Raw genomic sequence first — 14,384 nt, 5'->3', positions numbered from 1 at the left:
AGCATTAGTTAAAGCCAAACTCTGGCCACACAGTCTCTCGGGAGGAAACAACCTTCACAAGTTTGGACCCGTAGGTGATGGAGAGACACCACGCACAAAGGAAAAGCGGCGAAGGCCCGGGGGATCCCACAGTGATTTGCGGTCCCTCACCTGCTCAGGGAGATTGGCGGCGGCCCCGGGGGCGGGCAAAGCGAACGTCACTTCCGGCCGCGGCCCGCCAGGTCCTCTCGCGCTATGACGGCCAGTGCGGAGACGCGGGGACGACGCCCAGGAGTCGGGGTAGGAGTAGTGGTGACCAGCTGCAGGCATCCTCGCTGCGTCCTCCTGGGTAGGAGGAAAGGGTCATTTGGAGACGGCAATTTCCAACTTCCCGGGGGCCACTTGGAGTTCGGGTAAGCAGCCGCCTGGCGGACGGGGAAAGCGGGACGTGCACGGGAAGGACGACCTCGCTCCCTGCGTGCGTCCGTGTCGACGCTGCGTCGTTTCTCGCGCGTTCCTCTTTTCTCCTCTCGGGCCGGGAGGGGGCACTGCGCTGGGTATGGCTGAAGGAGATATTTCCTCGTTCCCGTGTGAGCTGCGCCTGCGCCATCAGCTCCTCGCGAGGTCTGACGCGTCTGGGAGTTGGCTGGTGAGTTGTGTTTTTCTTACTGCTCGCAGTTGAGAGACCGGAAGTTGGTGTTTATAGGCCGCGATCAATGTAGTTCTGCTAGTTAAGGCTTTTGCACGGTGTGCTGGTGATTTAAACGCACATGGATATATTCCGTGTTTCCTGCTCCAGTAAGTTTAGTTGCGCTCTAACCAAGCGAATGGGCGACTGAAACTGTGGGCCTCAGTTTCTCTCTCTTTAAAATGGGGAAGTTAGATGATGTACTCCTTAAGGTCCCTCTCTGCTTTGGCATATTGTGATTTGATGATGTGTCAGACCGACAAAGAAAGTTAGTTCTACACAAGGGTGAAAAAAGGCCGAGATTGTGCTAGAAGGTGGATTCACCCAGGCTCTTGGACTCTTTAATCAATAGAAATTGATAAGATGCCAGATGAGGAATTTAGGCGAAGCTTTATTGGGGCTCGTACTATGGCAAGAGGGAGCGAGAACAAGACACAGGTGCCCTTGCTTGGCTCCCCTGGAGGGGACGTGGTGGTGGGCTGGTTCCTTAAATGGGGTGAGAATAGGGATGGATCTGCGGGTTGTGCAGGAGGCGCAGCTTAGGTGACCCGCCTAACCCCTTGGTGGTGCTGTGTGTGGAAATCGTGCGTGGTACCCTGCTTTGCTCTCAGCAGCTCCGAAATGGCAGTTGGTTTGTGGCCTTTTTATAGCTTGTTTATAATTGCCCCAACTGCGCATGCGTGCAGTTATTTTTAGTCGCTACCTTTGTCCAGGTGCAAGCGCTCTGGTAAATGATCTATCTCAAAGTGAGAATAAAGCGTTCAAGACACAGAGCTTGTTTTTCCTTTTGTATAGAAAGTTTCAAACATACATAGAAATAGAATAGTCAGTGAATCCTCATGTACCCGTTACTCAGTTTGTTCTTGTTTCATCTTTACTGCTCCTCCCTCCCCGCAAACAGACACACACACCCCTTGTTTTCTAAACTATTTTAAAGAAAAGCAGGCATCTTATTATACCATCCCTAAATAATTCAGTATGTATCTGTAATAGGCTTTTTAAAAAAAGTAACCACAATACCATTTTCAAACCTTAAAATATTTTATAGCATCTGTTACCCAGTCTTTACCATTTTCTGCAGTTGTCTTGAAAATGTCTTTTTACTCTTTTGTACCAATTTAGATTAAAGGAAGGGCACATGTTGCATGTGATTGATACACTTTTGTTTAAGTCTCTTAATCTAGCAGTACCTGCCCTCCCCTTTTTCCTATGCCATGTTGAATATGGGTCATTTGAATTTCTCACATTATGACTATATTCTACTAATTCACCTATTTCTTATAAAGTGGTTGTTAGAAGTAGAGACTTGATCCTAGTGCCTTTTAATCAGACTTAGATCTTTATAGAATATGGAATGCTTATCTTCTAGCACAGGGAATTGTTTAAATGGTCTTCAGAATTTTTTAAAGCATCAATAAGTTTCTCGTTTTTAGATAATTAAGATAAGCTATCACTTAATAAATAATAAAATGCCTAGATTAAGAATCAACTTGCCCAGACAAGCACACCATATTGTACTTTGTCAGTTTGGGGGGCGGGGGAGCATTAGCCAAAATTAGATCACAAATTAAGCACTATTTAGAATGTGTAATTACTAGAGTAGTGGTTCGAGATATCTGTCCTAACAGTAACACAAGACAGTACTGGAGTCTTGACTCATATTGAATGATAATGGCCAAAATTGAACTTTAATGACCTTTTTACTAAGTGCTAGGTGTTATGCTAAGCTCTTCACATGTGTGCTTTCACTTATCTTTGTATAACTGGTAAACTGAGTGGGCTAAATCGATGGGAAACAAACAGGAAGGAAGTGGCTTTATTTTCTCTTTTCATTGTCTTCAAACATGATTTGTCTTTCCCTTCTCTGCTTCTCCATGACGTTTTCTGCAAATTCAGTTGTTTTCCTCTTATTACCAGCCTGGGTTCTTGAACTCTTTAATCAATAGAAATTGATAAGACGTCAGACAAAGGAATTCAGGCAAGACTTGGGACTCATGCTACAGCATGAGAGAGAACAAGTAACAGGTGCCCTTGCTCGCTCTCTGAGGTGGGCGAGCTGGTCCCTTAAACGGGGTGAGGGTGGGAGTGGATAGGTGGTGTGGGCTGGAGGGGTGGCTTAGGTGATCTCTCCACCCCCTTGGTGGTGCCGGGTGCCTGTGTCGTGTGTGGTACCCTGGTTTTGCTCCTGGCGCCTCAGAAGTGGCAGTTGGGTTTGGCCTTTTTGTATCTTTGTTCATAATTTGCCCCAACTGTACATGGGTGCAGTTATTTTTCGTCGTCCCTTATAGTTTCTTTATATTCTGTTGTTCAAGGAGAGGAGATGTTAGTCCAGGTGCAAGCACTGCAATAAAGGGTCCCAGTCCCAGCCTGTCTCACTTTCACTTGATTATAAAAGTAAATCATATTTTGGTTATTATGATCCTCTTCCAGGCATTTAGCTTTCCTTTGTAGGGGGGAAAGGAGGTGTGGGCCATTGTTTTGATTTCTCTACCTTCTCCTCTTCTCACTGTTTCTGGTTTCTTTTTCTGATGTGTTGAGGAAGGAGGGGAGGGGGCAAATCTTTTGCCTGAGTGGTGCCGCTGTGATCTATGTTATGTGCCCTCTGGGTGCAGTATTCCAAGGCGTGCTCTCTTTCTTTTTTTTTTTTAAAGTTTATTTATTTATTTTTGGCCGCGTTGGGTCTTTGTTGTTGCGTGAGGGTTTTCTCTAGTTGCGGCGAGCGGGGGCTACTCTTCATTGTGGTGCGCGGGCTTCAGTAGTTGTGGCACACGGGCTCAGTAGTTGTGGCTCGCGGGCTCTAGAGCACAGGTTCAGTAGCTGTGGCGCACGGGCTTAGTTGCTCTGAGGCGTGTGGGATCTTCCCGGACCAGGGATCCAACCCATGTCCCCTGCATTGGCAGGCCGATTCTTAACCACTGTGCCACCAGGGAAGTCTGCATGCTCTCTTTCTTAGGGTGTGTCTATTGGTTGGTTGGAAGTCCTACAAGGATTTCTACACTGCACAGTTCCCTGACATAGGTGACTGACTTTTTGTGACGCTGGCCACCGGCTCCTGCTGTTAGCACACCACGCTACATTTTCTTTCTGATGGGGCCCCCAGCAGTCTCTTGTAGCATCTGCTTGGCCCAAAGGAAACACACGTCGGGAAGGATGCTTTCACTGCTGCCCATTTTCTCTGCTCAGCCATCGTGGGCTGCTTTAGCCACTCTCCTGCCTTCCAAATTCCTAAAGTGGGAATGAGCATCACCTTGTGTATTCACTTGCATCCCTAAACACCACAGGACACATTTCAGACTGAACCCAAGAGCTCTTTCCCTCCTACACCTCTGCTCTGATGCACTGAGGTAGACCTATGAAACAGTATTCTTTTTTGCTGAATATCACACTAAAGTGCTTCATAAATATTTGGAAATTTAATCTAAAGTGCATATGAAATGACTTTTAGAAAAACTGAATCACACTAATGATTTATTTTAATAATATTTGTTTTCATTCAATACTCATATTTTATCTGATTGTATAAAATTTCATTTGGAACAACTTCTAAAGGGGTATATTATATATTTTTAATCTTGTCTCCTGTATAAAAACTGCAATGAAATGTTTTAATTTATATACAGGTTTTTTTAACTTTTGGAATATCAGCATTTTTGTCAATATCTAGTTATTATGGATCATACGTTGAAGGTGAACTAATCACATCAGTGTATTTTAATATTTCATGAATGCCTGTTGCCTATTGCCCTCAATTTTGAGCCTTCTGAGCCTTCAGAAAAGACAGTGTCCACTTCTTGATACACTTAAAACAACCCCATGAGAAAGTAGCATTATCTTCTTACTTGTCTAAGGTGGAAAATAATGGACTTTGAACTCAAACCCAGGTCTAGTTGACTCCAAAGCTGTGCTCTTAACTGATATATTAAACCACCTCCTGGTTGCATGCTGCTTCCAGGCACATGAACTAGTGCTGAATTGGCTAAATGTTCATTTTTTCTGTTCAATATGAAGTCCTTTTGGTCTTCAGATACTTGATACAGGATAAACAGAGTGTCAGAGGAGGGTTGTTGATTTATTGTTGTAAAGCGTGAACCAATTACAGCTCTTTTTGCTTTACGCTAGGAATTTCTAGCCAGGAATTTCATGGCAAAAAAAAAAATGCATAAATAGAATTGAATACAGTGGTGTGTTTCTGTTTTTCAGTGAAAGCTGGGAAGAATGTGCTCAAAGGGAAACCTGGGAAGAAGCAGCTCTAAACCTGAAAAATGTTCGCTTTGCCTCGGTTGTGAATTCTTTCGTTGAGGAAGAGAATTACCATTATGTCACTATTTTAATGAAAGGAGAGGTGGACGTGACTCATGGTTCAGAACCAAAGAATGTAGAGCCTGAGAAAAATGAAAGTAAGAGAATTATAAATAATGCATTTTCTGTGAGAGCATATGGTCTGAAGGAAGATTACATTATGTTGCCATAGGAAGAGAATTAGATTAGAATATAATTATACTTCAGTTAGACTGTAAGTATACTTAAATCCTGGATACGTAAGGACAGAACAGGAAAGAGAACTGGGCCTAGAGCCAGACTACCTGGTTCGCATCCTGGTTCTTCCACTTAGAGGTTTGTAACCTTGGGCAAGTTATTTAGGTCTCTGGGCCTCTTTTCTCACTTGTGACAATAGTACCTACTTCAGATGCGTTGTTGTAAGGATAAAATGAGTTAATACATACAACGGGCCTGGCCTAGTGAACACAGTAAGTACTCAGTAAATGTTAGTTTTATTGCTAGTGTTTAATTTTGTTTCACACTGTGATTTTTAAGCAAAACATTTAACGTGCCTTCCTCAGTTTTCTCACCTGTGCAAGAGAGGTAAAACTTTCTTTTATAGAGAACGCTTAACCTGACAAAACACTTAGCTGTTACCTTCTGTGTTGAATTGAGTGCTCTGGAAGCTTTAATGACAATAACTGATATTCTGTTATTTACTGTGTACCAAGCATTGTTCTTAGAGCTTTGCATGTATCATCTCTCTTCAAATGTCATAAAACTGCATGATAAAAGGAACTAAAGAGTAAAATATCAAACTTATTCAATATATTATTTGCCATAGGAAACCTTATCCAAGTGGTCTCGTGTAGGATCACTCCTTTAAACGTTTAATTTCTCCTCTAACAGAGAAAATCTTTTCATCCACAAATACGTGCTGAGTACTGTGTGCCAGACATTGTTCTAAGCACTGAAGAAAAAGTGGTGTTTAAAACAAAGTCCCTGCTCTCCTGGACTTTACATTTTATCTGGGGGGAAAGGCAACAAATTAGCAGATATTCTATGATAGTAACGATAGGAGTAAGAATAAAAGTAAAGCTGTGTAAAGATGGCGACATGTGGGTGTTGTGTCAGGTGGGGTGGTCAGGGAGTGTTTCTGAGAAGGGGGCATGTGTGCGGAGCCTGCAGGAAGTGACGTTACTAGAATGAATAAATCATGTCTGAAGTGTTTTACAGACTGACCTGATTGAATGAACAGAAGGGCATGTTCTACCCGAAGGCCTGTTGAGTCATATAAGATTTTTTATAAAATAGGTAACTACTTGGAATCCTTTAAAATGAGCTAGCAAAGTCTGAACTGTTTTTACTCACAACACTTCTGTTACCAAATGTGTGGACTTTTTCCTCACACTAAATAATTCTCCAACTCTCCAGACATCAGTTGGGTGTCCTATAATTCAGTTCAATTCTTACACTGTCTACTTGGATCCGAAAAGTTAAAGAGCTCAGTCCCATGAGACTGCCCCCATTTCCAATGCCAATCTCATGTCCAGGCCTCCTGTACTTTTGACTGCCTGGCTATAAATCGAGGCTCCCACAACCCCCTCTTCGATAATTTGCTAGAATGTCCCACAGAATTAAGGAAAACACTCTCCTTACATTACCAGTTTGTTTTAAAGGATACAGCTCAGGAACAGCCAAATGAAAGAGGCAGGGCCAGGTCTGGGGAGGGGGCACGGGACTTTCATGCCCTCTCTGGACGTGCCACCCTCCCAGCACCTCGATGTGTTCAACTCGGAAGCTCTCTGAACCCAGCTGTGTAGAGTTTTTATGGAGGTTCCTATGTAATGGGATTATTATTACTGAGATTGGTTAAATCAATGTCCATTGGCTGTTAACTCAGTCTCCAGCCCCTCTCTCCACCCCTAAGGTGGAGCGTGGGGTGAGAGGTGGGCTGAAAGTTGCAACCCTGTGATCACGTCTGGGTCTTTCTGGTCACCAGCCCCCATCCTGAAACTCTCTAGGGGTCCCCAGCCACCAGCCATCTCATTAGCATAAACTCAGCATTGGTTGAAAGGAGCTTATTACGGAAAACAAAAGATGCTCCTCTGATCCCTATCACTCAGGAAATTACAAAGATTTTAGGAACCCTGCCAGGAAACAGGGATGAAGACCAAATACCTATTTCTTATATCACGATGTCACACAAAGAAACAAAGTATCCAAAGGCCTTCAGCTGGTCTAGGTTACAACAAAAATTATTCATGCCTTAAGAAGTGGGAGGCAGGATTGTACCAGGTTCACTGGGGGAGCTGATAACCTGGCCAAGGTGCAGGCACTCGGGGGTCTTCGTTTTATTTATAATATAAGCATGCAGTCTCTGCCCCATGTTCATCAGGTCCTGGATCTGGACTGCCTGCTTCAGTTTCCTCCAGCCATCTGTTTATACTTAGAAGGATAATCTAGATGCTTCATTTTCTAGGGGGCCCCTAGGATAAACTTTACTTCAGCTCTCGAGACTCAGTTAATTGAGCATCTTGCAACACATTGTGTCTCCCTCCCCCTCCCCCTCCCCCTCCCCCTCCCTCTCTCTCTCTCTCTCTTACTGTGTGGTCACAGGTGCTGATCAGCCCTTCCGCAGCTTGTTCCAATTTCATGGATTCTTTGTCCCCTGCCTTGCCGGAGTGAAATTACATACCTGTATTTTATAGGCAGAGAAATACTGAAGGGAAGAAACAGTACTTACACATAGATATATGCATGTAATCATAAACTAATTTAGAACATGGAGTTCTAATAATCATTATATTTCGGTATTATTAATATCATAATATTTAAACATTCACCTGTCACGGGCATCTGTGCTTTCATGTTATTTACATTTAAATCATCAGAGAAAACACCATCCCCTAGAATATTTTTCTAGGATTTCATGTACTTTACAATGAATAGACACTGTTAAATCTTTCACATTTGAGTGGATTTTTAAGAAGACAACTCCTTCCATTCTTGTCTTTCTATCTAAAATATACCACAGCACAGAGGATACTTTTTATTCTCTGTACAGCTTCCATTACTTTTTTAAGAAATGGAGGATGCTTAGAAATTTTGTAATCTACCTTATTTTGTAGGTGAGGAAACAGGCTTATTTTAATGTAGTTTAACCTGTAGTATCAATGCAATATATAAAATTCTGTGAGTCTTGTTTAACCAGATATTTAAGTGAAAATTGAATGGTATTAAATCTGGGTTTTACTACAATATGGCCTTTGTAAACTTGGCTTCATATTCAAATAACAGCATGTTTTAAATGATCATCATTCTCTTCTTAAGATCTTCATTCTAAATGCAAATTATGTTTGTATAGCCAAGCTAATGCATAGCATCACTATTGCACTTCATTTTATTAGTAGCAAATCATTTTTAAATTTAATTAATTTTTCTTAGTATAGGTTAACTTGCCAAAATAAATATCCTTTGTTTCCTTTCATCTAAAGAAATTGCTTTGATACCTTTCTTTTCTAGGTTGGGAGTGGGTTCCTTGGGAAGAATTTCCTCCCCTGGACCAGCTTTTCTGGGCACTACGTTGTTTAAAGGAACAAGGCTACGATCCATTTAAAGAAGATTTGGATCATCTGGTAGGATACAAAGGAAATCACCTAGAGGTGAACAAGGAGACTCCCTGATTTTTTTTTTTTTTTTTAATGGGTTAGCCAAAAAAAAAAAGTTCGTCCAGTTTTCCCGTAAGATGGCTGTAGTAGTGCTTAGTTGTGTTTAACTTCATTAGAAACAATTTTGTTGGATTGTATTGTGACAGCTGTCATATCAACGTGTATTTAAAAAACTTAGCAAAATTGGTGAATTTTTGTGTTGCCATTTTAATACTGAAGATGGAAGAAAAAAAGCAACATTTTCGGCATATTATGCTTGATTATTTCAAGAAAGGTAAAAATGCAACTGAAACGCAAAAAAAGATTTGCGCAGTGTATGGAGAAGGTGCTGTGACTGAGCGAACGTGTCAAAAGTGGTTTGCGAAGTTTCGTGCTGGAGATTTCTCGCTGGACGATGCTCCACGGTCAGGTAGACCAGTTGAAGTTGATAGCGATCAAATCGAGACATTAATTGAGAGCAATCGACGTTATACCACTCGGGAGATAGCTGATATACTCAAAATATCCAAATCAAGCGTTGAAAATCATTTGCACCAGCTTGGTTATATGAATCGCTTTGACGTTTGGGTTCCACATAAGTTAAGCGAAAAAAACCTTCTTGACCGTATTTCCGCATGCGATTCTCTACTGAAACGTAATGAAAACGTTCCATTTTTAAAACAAATTGTGATGGGCAATGAAAAATGGATACTGTACAATAATGTAGAACGGAAGAGATCGTGGGGCAAGCGAAATGAACCACCACCAAGCACACCAAAGGCCAGTCTTCATCCAAAGAAAGTGATGTTGTGTATATGGTGGGATTGGAAGGGAGTCCTCTATTATGAGCTCCTTCCGGAAAACCAAATGATTAATTCCAACAAGTACTGCTCCCAGTTAGATCAACTGAAAGCAGCACTCGACGAAAAGCGTCCAGAATTAGTCAACAGAAAACATATAATCTTCCATCAGGATACCACAAGACCGCATGTTTCTTTGATGACCAGGCAAAAACTGTCACAGCTTGGCTGGGAAGTTCTGATTCCTCCACCGTATTCACCAGACATCGCACCTTCGGATTTCCATTTATTTCGGTCTTTACAAAATTCTCTTAATGGAAGAAATTTCAATTCCCTGGAAGACTGTAAAAGGCACCTGGAACAGTTCTTTGCTCAAAAAGATAAAAAGTTTTGGGAAGATGGAATTATGAAGTTGCCTGAAAAATGGCAGAAGGTAGTGGAACAAAAGGGTGAATATGTTGTTGAATGAAGTTCTTGGTGAAAATGAAAAATGTGTCTTTTATTTTTACCCAAAAAACCAAAGGAACTTTTTGGCCAACCCATACATAAAAGGCAAAATAAGGTCCTGTTAAAGAATGAAAAATATCTACATTTCAGAACAACTCCATTTTAGCTGAAAAGTCCCACATGATTGCCAGTAATTTATTTGGAGTCTCTTAATATACCCAATACCCTTTCAGCCCGTACTCGTGAAAATTTTTCAGGGATTGTGTCATGAATTGTATTTCAGACTCAGAAAATGTGATAAATGGTGATGTTGTGGTAATTCTGCTTTCCGTATTACTCTGTGGTTTGACTGTGCTGTTTGTCATTACCAGTGTGCGTGGAGGAGAGTGCAGAATTTGTCTTAGTGTTTCAGTTCTAATAGAGAACCTAATTCAGGTGCTAACACGGTATGCCTGTTGCAGAATTTATCACATTTGTTGATTTTCCTCTTTTGTTTTATTTAAATCAAAAAAAATTTTGGTAATATATTGCGACAGTCCCTGCAGCTAGAGCAAACAGGACAGGTCTTTAGGGTGTATTTCCCAGGTTTCCGATTGAGAACCTAAAGCAAGGGAAGTGAGAAAACACCATCCAGGATCTGTATCCCATCATTAACAGGCCCTGTCATTTTGGATCTCAGTTGATCTCTCTGAGATTCAGCTTCCTTATGTGTAAAATGCGATTAGACTAGGGCAGTGGATCTCAAAGTGTGGCCCGGGGAAGTCCTCAAGACCCTTTCAAGGGTCCTCAGGGTTAAAGCTGTTTTTGTCATACGAAGACTTCATTTGCTTTTTTCATTCTCATTCTTTCCTGAGTGTACAGAGGAGTTTGCATGTTGTGTGATACTGTAGCTGACTGAATGCAAAGCAGATATGAGAGTCTAGCTCTCTTCTATTAAGCTAGATGTGAAAGAAATCGACAAAAATGTAAAACAGTGCCACTCTTCTCACTGGTTCTTTTGCTTTTTTTTTTTTAAAAGAAAAATAGCTATATTTTTTATAAAAATTATGTTAACATATAACGGTTTTGAGTTATGGGTTTTTGTTATTTGTAAATAAATTAATAAAAGAAGTTTTAAATTTCTTGGTTTTAATTCCTAATATGGTCCTATCACTAGATAAAATCCTACAAAAACAAGAACTCTTTGAGGTCCTTAGTAATTTTTTTTTTAAATGAAGTATAGTTGTTTACAATGTTGTGTTTCAGGTATACAGCAAAGTGATTCAGATATGTATTAATACACACACACACATATTCCTTTTCAGATTATTTTCTGTTATAGGTTATTACAAAATACTGAATATAGTTCCCTGTGCTATACAGTAGGTCCTTGTTGTTTATTTTATGTCTAATAGTGTGTATTTGTTAATCCCAAACTCCTAATTTATCTCTCCCTTCCCTTTCCCCTTTGGTAATCATAAGTTTTTTTTCTATGTCTGTGAGTCTCTGTTTCTGTTTTGTAAATAAGTTCATTTATATCATTTTTTTAGATTCTACATATTAGTGATATCATATGATATTTGTCTTTGTCTGACTTACTTCACTTGCTATGATAATCTCTAGGTCCATCCATGTTGCTGCAAATGGCATTATTTCATTCCTTTTTATGGTTGAGTAATATTCCATTGTATATACGTGCCACATCTTCTTTATCCATTCATCTTTCGATGGACACTTAGGTTGCTTTCATGTCTTGGCTATTGTAAATAGTGCGACAGTGAACACTGGGGTGTGTGTACCTTTTTAAATTCATTTTCATCTTTTCTGGATATCTGCCCAGAAGTGGGAGAGCTGGATCATATGGTAGCTCTATTTTTAGTTTTTTAAGGAACCTCCATATTGTTCTCCATAGTGGCTGCACCAATGTACATTCCCACCAACAGTGTAGGAGGGTTCCCTTTTCTCCACACCCTCCTCAGCGTTTATTATTTGTAGACTTTTTGATGATGGCCATTCTGACTGGTGTGAGGTGATACCTCATTGTAGTTTTGATTTGCATTTCTCTAATAATTAGTGATGTTGAGCATCTTTTCATGTGCCTCTTGGCCATCTGTATGTTTTCTTTGGAGAAATGTCTGTTTAGGTCTTCTGCCCATATTTTGATTGGGTTGTTTTTTTGATATTGAGCTATATGAGCTGTTTGTATTTTTGGAAATCAAGCCCTCGTTGGTCGCATCATTTGCAAATATTTTCTCCCATTCTGTAGGTTGTCCTTTTGTTTATGGTTTCCTTTGCTGTGCAAAAGCTTTTAAGTTTGATTAGGTCCCATTTGCTTATTTTTGCTTTTCTTTCTTTTGCCTTGGGAAGCCGATCTAAGAAAACATTGGTACAGTTTATGTCAGAGAGTTTTGCCTATGTTCTCTTCTAGGAGTTTTATGGTGTCGTGTCTTATTTAAGTCTTTAAGCCATTTTGAGTTTATTTTTGTGTATGGTGAGAGGGAGTGTTCTAACTTCATTGATTTACATGCTGCTTTCCAACTTTTCCAACACCACTTGCTGAAGGGAGACTCTTTTCTCCGTTGTATATTCTTGCCTCCTTTGTGGAAGATTAACTGACCATAGGTGTGTGGGTTCATTTCTGCACTCTCTGTTCTGCTCCATTGATCCACATGTCTGTTTCTGTGCCAGTACCACACTGTTTTGATACTCTAGTATTGTCTGAAGTCTGGGAAGGTTATGCCTCCAGCTTGTTCTTTTTCCTCAGGATTGCTTTGGCAATTCTGGGTCTTTTGTGGTTCCATATAAATTTTAGGATTATTTGTTCTGGTTCTATGAAAAATGCTTGAGTAATTTGATACAGATTGCATTAAATCTGTAGATTGCTTTGGGTAGTATGGCCACTTTAATAATATTCTTCCAATCCAAGAGCATGGGGTATCTTTCCATTTTTTTTTTGGAATCATCTTCAGTTTCATTTATCAATGTTTTATAGTTCTCAGCGTATAAGTCTCTCACCTCCTTAGTCAGGGTTATTCCTAGGTGGTATTTTTTACACGATTTTAAAAGGGATTGTTTTTTCACTTTCTCTTTCTGATATTTCATTGTTAGTGTAAAGAAATGCAACAGATTTATGTATATTAATCTTGTATCCTGCTACCTTGCTGAATTCATTTATCAGTTCTAATAGTTTTTGTGTTGAGTCTTTAGGTCCTTAGTAATTTTTAAGAGTGTAATGGGATCCAAAACCAAAAAGTTTGAGAACTGCTGGATTAGACCATGAACTCACATCCTTTTCTTTATGAGCCCATTTCTGTAAAATCCCTTGCTTCTCCTAAAGCTGGTTACATTTGAATTTTGCCCTTTCAACAGACTCAAATACTGTTGTAATCATGTTACAAAAGAATCTTTCTTCACTGAATGAAGATCATTTTTAAAGTTGTTTACTTTTTTTGTTAGTATTTATTTGGCTGCGTCAGGTCTTAGTAGCAGCACACGGGATCTTCACTGTGGCATGCGGGATCTTTTGTTGCGGCGCGCAGGCTTAGTTGCCCTGCAGCATGTGGGATCTTAGTTCCCCAACCAGGGATCGAACCCGCGTCCCCTGCATTGGAAGGCGGATTCTTAACCACTGGACCACCAGGGAAGTCCCTAAAGTTGTTTTCTTTTTTTTTTTTTTAATTAATTAATTAATTAATTAATTAATTAATTATTTTTGGCTGTGTTGGGTCTTCCGTTTCTGTGCGAGGACTTTCTCTAGTTGCGGCAAGCGGGGGCCACTCTTCATCGCGGTGCGCGGGCCTCTCACTATCGCGGCCTCTCTTATTGCAGAGCACAGGCTCCAGTCGCGCAGGCTCAGTAGTTGTGGCTCACGGGCCTAGTTGCTCCGCGGCATGTGGGATCCTCCCAGACCAGGGCTCGAACCCGTGTCCCCTGCATTGGCAGGCAGATTCTCAACCACTGTGCCACCGGGGAAGCCCAAGTTGTTTTCTTAATTGCTTACTGTTTCAAAGTTATATGTGCACATTGTATAGTTTACCATTTACAAATCTCATTTTCTATTTTATTTTAACAGACTTTTTTTTAAGAGTGTGAGAGGAGCTCAAGTGGAATTAGTGTATATTCCTTGAACTAATGAATTTCACAGTTTTTCCTACTCCTATTTGATTACTCCATATCCTTCTGTTGCTTGCTCATTAGTTTTACTCCCTTCCTCAACTGACTTAATCTGTTTGTCCCTGGCTCCTCCCTAAATGATAGACATGGGAGGCTTGATAAGAACCCAGGCAGCCTTGTAGATGAAACTCCTCCATGGCTTTATCCCAAGTATAGTTGATTGGGAATTCACTGAGATATGTCTTTATGCCAGTACTTATCCAAGCAGGTGTTTTATAGTTTCAGAAACTTATCACAAACCTGAGGAGTTTTTTCTGTATCTGCTACTTTTCAATTTGTAGTAGACAAACTCATTAGGAGCTTGTGAGGTTTTCCATTTGTTTGTTTTAAATTCACCAAATTAGACATGAAGGTCTATTTCAATGAAAAGAAAAAAACCAACCTGGGCCCTTATTTATAGTAAAAAGT

At 40.5% G+C, this 14,384-nt stretch overlaps 1 protein-coding gene across 1 annotated transcript; it reads left to right on the top strand.

Annotated features, from left to right (window-relative positions):
• Positions 1 to 215: 215 nt before the first annotated feature.
• Positions 216 to 10,143, top strand: NUDT15 (nudix hydrolase 15). Its single transcript, XM_068526394.1, has 3 exons — positions 216 to 392; positions 4,868 to 5,064; positions 8,453 to 10,143. The coding sequence occupies exons 1-3, from the start codon at positions 235 to 237 to the stop codon at positions 8,611 to 8,613; spliced, it is 516 nt and encodes a 171-aa protein (XP_068382495.1). The 5' UTR covers positions 216 to 234; the 3' UTR covers positions 8,614 to 10,143.
• The last annotated feature ends 4,241 nt before the right edge of the window (positions 10,144 to 14,384 follow it).

This window comes from Eschrichtius robustus, chromosome 18 (genome assembly GCF_028021215.1).
Source record: "Eschrichtius robustus isolate mEscRob2 chromosome 18, mEscRob2.pri, whole genome shotgun sequence".
Lineage (NCBI taxonomy): Eukaryota > Metazoa > Chordata > Mammalia > Artiodactyla > Eschrichtiidae > Eschrichtius > Eschrichtius robustus.
The sequence above is the reverse complement of the archived record's forward strand: the minus strand, read 5'-3'. Positions and strand labels throughout refer to the sequence as shown.

What these genes read in the sequence shown, in the direction of transcription:
- NUDT15 (XM_068526394.1), top strand. Translation starts at nt 235, where the DNA reads ATGACGGCCAGTGCGGAGACGCGGGGACGACGCCCAGGAGTCGGGGTA. An exon ending in GGGGGCCACTTGGAGTTCGG is followed by an intron (nt 393 to 4,867) that starts GTAAGCAGCCGC and finishes TCTGTTTTTCAG; the next exon opens with TGAAAGCTGGGAAGAATGTG. An exon ending in AGAGCCTGAGAAAAATGAAA is followed by an intron (nt 5,065 to 8,452) that starts GTAAGAGAATTA and finishes TTTCTTTTCTAG; the next exon opens with GTTGGGAGTGGGTTCCTTGG.